Raw genomic sequence first — 7,329 nt, forward strand, 5'->3', positions numbered from 1 at the left:
GTACAGCCAGCAGAACCGAGAGCCAATAAAACTTTTCTTTAAAAAATACCCAGTCTCAGGTATTTCTTTATAGCAATACAAGAATATGGCCTAACACAGATATGTACCTAGAAGTGAAATGGCTGTATCAAATGGCAATTCTGTTTTACATTTTTGGGGGAGCCGCTGTACTGTTTTCCATAGCAGCTACAACATCTCACATTCCCACCAACAGTGCCCAGGGTTCTAATTTCTCTGCATCTTTGACAACACTTATTTTGCTTTTGTGTTTAATAGTAGCCATCCTGCCAGGGGCAGTGGCTCACACCTGTAATCCCAGCACTTTGGGAGGCAGAGGCGGGCAGAAGACCTAAGGTCAGGAGTTCAAGACCAGCCTGACTAACATGGAAAAACCCAGACTCTACTAAAAATACAAACTTAGCTGAGCGTGGTGGTGCATGCCTGTAATACCAGTTACTAGGGAGGCTGAGGCAGGAGAATTGCTTGAGCCTGGGAGGTGGAGGTTGTATTGAGCCAAGATTGCACCATTGCACTCTAGCCTGGGCAACAAGAGCGTAACTCTGTCTCAAAAAAAAAAAAAAAAAAAAAAAGAGTTCGAGACCAGCTTGGTCAACATGGTGAAATCTTGTTTCTACTAAAAATACAAAAAATTGGCCAGGTATGGTGTCACGCAGCTGTAATCCCAGCTACTGGGGAGGTTGAGGCAGGAGAATCGCTTTAACCCAGGAGGCGCAGGTTGCAGTGAGCCAAAATTGCGCCACTGCACTCCAGCCTGGGAGACAGAATGAGACCCTGTCTCAAAAAAATATAATAGTAGCCATCCTAATGGGATATGAGGCAATATCATTGTGGTTTTGTTTAGCTGACTTTATATTTTAGAGCAGTTTTAGGTTTACAGCAAAATTGAGAAGGTACAGAGGTTTCCCATACAGTTGCTGGCTGCACATAGGCATAGTCCCGACCATTATCAACACCTCCCACCAAAGTGGTACATTTGTAGTAATTGATGAACCTACACTGACACATCATTATCATCCAAAGTCCACAGTCTACATTAGGGTTCACTCTTGGTGGTATACACTTCAGAGGATTGGACATACGTACAATGACAGGTATCTATCATTACAGTATCATACAGAGTAGTTTCACTGCTCTAAAAATCTTCTGTGCTCTGATTATTCCGCTCTCCTCTCCCCACTCACTGGTTTTTACTGTCTCCATAATTTTGCCTTTTCCAGAATACATCTCAGTGTCATACAGTTGGAATCATTTAATATGACTTTTCAGACTGGCTTCACTTAGTAGCATTCATTTAAGGTTCCTCTGTTACTTTTCATAGCTTGATAACTTGTAACTTTTCATAGCTTGATTTAAGCATTGAATAATGTCTAGATGCACCACAATTTACCCATTTACCCACTGTAAGACATTTTGGTTTGAGTTTTGGCAATTATAAATAAAGCTGCTATAAACATCTGTGTGCTGGTTTTAGTGTGGACATGTTTTCAATTCCTTCAGGTAAATACCAAGGAGCAAGATTGCTGGATCGCATGGTAAGAGTTTGCTTAGTTTTTGTAAGAAACTGCTTAACTGTCTTCCAAAGTGGCTGTGCCATCTTGCATTCCCACAAGCAAGGAATAAGAGCTCTCTGGGTGCTCCATCTTTCCCAGAATTTCATGCTGTCAGAGTTTTGGATTTTGGCCATTCTAATAGTTGTATATTGGTCTCAGTGTTGTTCTAACTTGCATTTTCCTGATGATGTTATATGGAACATCCTTTCATATGCTTATTTGCCACCTGTATATCTTTTTTGCTGAGATATGTTAAGGGTTTTGGCCTGGATTTTTTTTCAATCAGGTTTTTCTTTACTGTTGAATTTTAAGAGTTCATTGTGGTTTCGCTTTGCATTTCCCTGATTAGTGATGTTGAATATTTTTTCATGTTTGTTAAGCTACAATTTTTTTGTTTGTTGTTTTGTTTTTGAGACAGTCTTGCCCTGTCACCCAGGCTGAAGTATAGTGGTGTAATCTCAGCTTACTGCAACCTCTGCCTCCCAGGTTCAAGCGATTTCCTGCCTCAGCCTCCCAAGTAGCTGGGATTACAGGTACCTGCCACCATACCTAATTTTTGTATTTTTAGTAGAGACAGGGGTTTTGCTATGTTGGCCAGGCTGATCTCGAACTCCTGACCTCAAGTGATCTGCCTGCTTCAGCCTCCCAAAATGCAGGGATTACAGACATGAGCCACCACGCCTGGCCTGACCTAGTTTAAGAATACCAAAAGCTGGCCGGGCGCGGTGGCTCAAGGTGGCTCAAGCCTGTAATCCCAGCACTTTGGGAAGCCGAGGTGGGTGGATCACGAGGTCAAGAGATCGAGACCATCCTGGTCAACACGGTGAAACCCCGTCTCTACTAAAAATACAAAAAATTAGCTGGGCATGGTGGCGCGTGCCTGTAATCCCAGCTACTCAGGAGGCTGAGGCAGGAGAATTGCCTGAACCCAGGAGGCGGAGGTTGCGGTGAGCCGAGATCGCGCCATTGCACTCCAGCCTGGGTAACAAGAGCGAAACTCCGTCCCAAAAAAAAAAAAAAAAAAAAATACCAAAAGCTACTTTACATTTAAAAAAAATGAACTTGATGTCTTTTGAAAACTCCTCTCTGCACTTGGGAAAGTCCCTCTCCTTTATCAGCTTGAGAAGCTGGCTGCTGTGCTCACAAACTGTCATTCACACAGCAAGCCTTCCTTCCAGGACAGCTGCAAAACAGAAGCCTAAAACATATGACAGATGGAATGGTATTATCAACAGAGAAATGACAAGCTCGCCCCCTGGTGACAAGCTGGGGAGATAACAGAAAAAGCAAATGTTACTAAAAGGCACAACCACCACAGCATACTCTCTACGGTACCTGGAATCTGGAAAGAACACTAACTAACACAAATTGTAGGTCACTCAAAATTGTTTATTCACAGGGACAGTTAAAAAGGCTCAGTTCCAGGAGACAAATGTGTCACAAAGTCCTTGCTTACAAACTCCTAACTGAAGCTGCCTTGGGAAAAATCTACTCCCTCAGCATGATGGGCAGTGCCATGTGACCACACTGGAGGTGCTAATTTTTAACTCCAACGTCTCTTGTAGCCAATGGCAGGCTGATGTTTCATCTTCCTCAGCAACCCTGAATCATAACTGCCTTTAAGCTGTACGTTGCATGTCCTTCCTGATCTCTGTGAATTTACTGAAAGATTTGACTCTAAAGGCAAAATGAAGCCCACACCAATGATTATGTAACTCAGAGGGTGGCAGTCGTGACTATTTAACTGTTCTTAGTTCTTTAAGACCTCAATTACGTAAACCAAGATATATTCTGATTTTCAAGCCCTCCTAACCATAATAATAATAATGACGATGGCTGATTCCTTTAGGCCCTGGGGCTGCTAATTTTTCCAACTTCCTGCTACACTCCCCTCCCTACCACCAATCTCTAGGGCTCTCTACTTTGCTCCTATTTTTCAGAGTTTCCAGAGTTTGAAAACTAAGACCCCCATAAACATGGCTGTCTCCACGGAACACCCAGATAAAGGAGTACTGACTGAAATAAATATTATAGGCTACACCCCAGCAGCTGGGGCAATGGATCTATGTGAGTAGAGCTACAAATTCAAGTCCCAAGTTTTGCTGCTCCAGCAGGCTGACCTTCAAGGGCTGCATCAGTCTTCAGAAATAGGAGCTGCCAGCTTCAAGCTCTTTGCTGCCTGGGAGGGAGGGTGGACCACTTTACCCAAATGTTATGGATTGGACACTTTTCTGTTGTTCTTTGTGTAGCTGCTCGGCTCGATTTTTTAACACCTCAGCCTTGGCCTCATCCTTTTCGACGCCATCCCCCAGCTTGTACATGCGACTGGCATTGGCACAGGCCCAGAAATGACCCAGGTCACAGGCTTTCATGGAGTATTTACATGCCAGGTCCATGTCCTTGGGAAAGCCAGGGGCACCCTGCAGGAACATGGCACTGAGGTTGAAGCAGCTAGAGGCATAACCAGCATCACAGGCCCTTGTGTAGTAGTCCCTGGCCTTCCCCAGGTCAGGCTGGCCATCCTCATTAACCCGTCCATCATGTGCCAGGCGAGCAACGTTGTGACATGCTGCTAAAGACTTCTTTCCGGGCTTCTCACACGCTATCAAAAAGCAACTGGCTGCAGCTTTCAGGTCCTGGGTCAGACCACCTGAGAGGAAGGAAAGCAGGAAAAAATAAACCCAAGCCAGGGCAGAACCTAAATGTCAGGTCAAAGTCAGCGAACAGTTTTTTTTTTTTTTTGGAGGAAGAGTCTTGCTCTGTTACCCAGGCTGGAGTGCAGTGGCATGATCACAGCTCACTGCAGCCTCAACCTCTCAGGCTAAAGCAATCCTCCCATCTCAGCCTCCCCAAGTAGCTGGGACTACAGGTACACACCACCCTGTCCAGCTAATTTTTAAATTTCTTTGTAGAGACAGGATCTCACTATGTTGTCTAGGCTGGTCTTAAACCCTGGGACTCAAGTGACCCTCCTACCTTGGCCTTCAAAAGGGATGGAATTACAGGCATGAGCCAACACACCCAGCCAGCAACAATTCCTGAATAAAGTTTAAGGCTGGGCACAGTGGCTCGCATCTGGAATTCTAGCACTTTGAGTAGGATGATTGCTTGAGGCCAGGAATTCAAGACCAGACTGGGCGACAGATCAAGACCTTATCTCAAAATGAAAAAAAAAATGTACATACTATGAGCTCAGGCAGCACGCAAGGTAGCCTGACATAGTGTACAGACCTTCTAGCTTTCTCAGTCATGGAACTGTTTGTTCAAATGATATCTTATTAGGAAATTCTAACAGGTAAAGGAGGTGAAAACTGGGAATGATAATATCAACCTCATGGGGTTACAGTGAGAACATGACATATTACAAGCACTTAATTGTTCATTAATTTAAACATACAGTCGGCCCTCCGTATCCACAGGTTCAATCAACCACACGTCAAAAGTATTAGGGAAAAAAATAACAATACAATTAAAACATACAAAATATTTAAAATATAACAATTATTTACTCAGTATTTACATTGTTATTAGATATTCTAAGTCAAGGGATGGCTTTGAATGTGGCATAGCTTTGAATGTGGCTTTACACAAATTTGTAAACTTTCTTAAAATATGGATTTTTTTTTTTTTTTTTTTTTGAGATAGAGTTGCACTCTTGTCACCCAGGCTGGAATGCAATGGTGCAATCTTGGCTCACTGCAACCTTTGCCTCTTGGGTTCAAGCGATTCTCTTGCCTCAGCCTCCAGAGTAGCTGGGATTACAGGCATGTACCACCACACCTGGCTAATTTTTTGTATTTTTAGTAGAGACGGGGTTTCTCCATGTTGGTCAAGCTGGTCTCGAACTCCTGACCTCAGGTGATCTACCCGCCTCAGCCTCCCAAAGTGCTGGGATTACAGGCATAAGCCACCACACCCACTGTATGAGATTTGTTTTGTGATTCTTTTTTAGCTCATCAGCTATCGTTAGTGTATCTTATGTAAGGCCCAAGACAGTTCTTCTTCCAATGTGGCCCAGGGAAGCAAAAAGATTGAACACCCTTGTTCTAAGCAATTAATTTTAAAATACATAGGAGGCTGGGTGTGGTGGTTCACGCCTGTAATACCAGCACTTTGGGAGGCCAAGGTGGCAGATCACCTGAGATCAGGAGTTCAAGACCAGCCTAGCCAACATGGTGAAACACCATCTCTACAAAAACACAAAACTAGTCTGGGCATGATGGTAGGTAACTTCATCCCAGCTACTTGGGAAGTTGAGGCGGGAGAATCGCTTGAACCCAAGAGGCGGAGGTTGTAGTGAGCCAAGATTGCGCCACTGCACTGGGTGACTGAGCAAGACTCCACCTCAAAACAAATAAACAAACAAAAAATAAAATAAAATACAAAGGAGGATATGGGTAGGGTTATATGCAAATACCATGCCATTTTATATTAGGGGCTTGAGCATCATCAGACTTTCTAATCTGTGGCAGAATGAAGTGAGGGTCCTGGAACCAATTTCCCACAGATGAGAGACAACTGTATACTGAATAGTTGCCAATTACTGTGCTAGGTCCTGGTAAACAAACGACAGTCCTGTTCTTGTGGCCTAATGAGACCTGTCTTATGGGCTAATGAGACAGACTTTAAATAACTATACAGGCTAGGCATGGTGGCCAGTAGTCCCAGCACTTTGAGAGGCCCAGGCAGGAGGATCTCAGGCCAGGAGTTCAAGATCAGCCTGGGCAACATAGTGAGACTGTCTCTATAAAAAAAATTAAAATTAGCCAGGCATGAGGGCACCGGTCTATAGTCCCAGCTACTGGAGAGGCTGAGGCAGGAGGACTGCTTAAGCCTGGAAGTTTTGTGCCACTGCACTCTAGTCTGAGCAACAGTGCAAGACCCTACCTCTAAATAAATAAAAATACAAATAAATGTATGATTTTCACTGGGCATGGTGGCTCAGGCCTGTAATCCCAGCACTTTGGGAAGCCAAGGCAGGAGGATCGCTTGCATCCAGGAGTTTGAGACTAGCCTGGGTAACGTAGCCAGATCCCATCTCTACAAAAAAATCAAAAACAGCTCAGCTATTCAGGAGGCTGAGGTGGGAAGATCGCTTGAGCCCAGAAGGTCAAGGCTGCTGTGAGCTGTGACAGAGCCACTGCACTCAGTCTCGGCAACAGAGTGAGACTCTGTCTCAAATTTAAAAACAAAACAAAACAAAACAAAAAAAAAACGATGATTTTAACTGTGAAAAGAGCATGGAAGAAAAGTACAGGGAAAGGCAGGCAGGCAGGGACTAGATAATGCCGTCATGTTAAGGACCCCTGAATTTAATCTTAAAAACAATGGGAAATCACTATCAAATAATTTTAAGTAGAGGTGGTGGCAGGGCTCACTTTTTTTAGTTGTTTGTGTGTATATATGTGTGTTATGTGCACAAAACTTCAAATCCCCATGTACCATTACTCAATCTTGAAAATATAAACATTTTAACATTATTCTTTTAAGTAACCATTCCAAATCCACCACCTAGAAACAACCATCATTATCATTAAGTGAACACCATTCCAGTCATCTCTGTAGCATGTGTTCAGATTAAATCCTGGCTGGCTGAATGGACACTAGATAGAAGTATTTGGAAAAATAGGATCACAGATGCTACTTGTAAGTAAAAAATTTAACTTTGATTTTACTTGAATTTATCAGAAGAAAAACAAACAGAAGCAAAACTAAGGAAACTGCTGACCTGCAAATCAGTATTTCTTCCCCACAGAGA

At 43.4% G+C, this 7,329-nt stretch overlaps 1 protein-coding gene across 1 annotated transcript in view; it reads right to left on the minus strand.

The window, feature by feature from the left end:
• Positions 1–2,939: 2,939 nt before the first annotated feature.
• Positions 2,940–7,329, minus strand: part of LOC108318063 (cytochrome c oxidase assembly factor 7) — a 22,005-nt gene continuing 17,615 nt past the window's right edge. The window contains exon 3 of the mRNA XM_017548810.2: positions 2,940–4,221. Coding sequence (XP_017404299.1) covers positions 3,773–4,221 — 449 coding nt within the window. The 3' untranslated portion in view covers positions 2,940–3,772. The remainder of the gene's footprint in view (positions 4,222–7,329) is intronic.

Source organism: Cebus imitator, unplaced genomic scaffold, assembly GCF_001604975.1.
Source record: "Cebus imitator isolate Cc_AM_T3 unplaced genomic scaffold, Cebus_imitator-1.0 Scaffold214, whole genome shotgun sequence".
NCBI classification, from domain to species: domain Eukaryota; kingdom Metazoa; phylum Chordata; class Mammalia; order Primates; family Cebidae; genus Cebus; species Cebus imitator.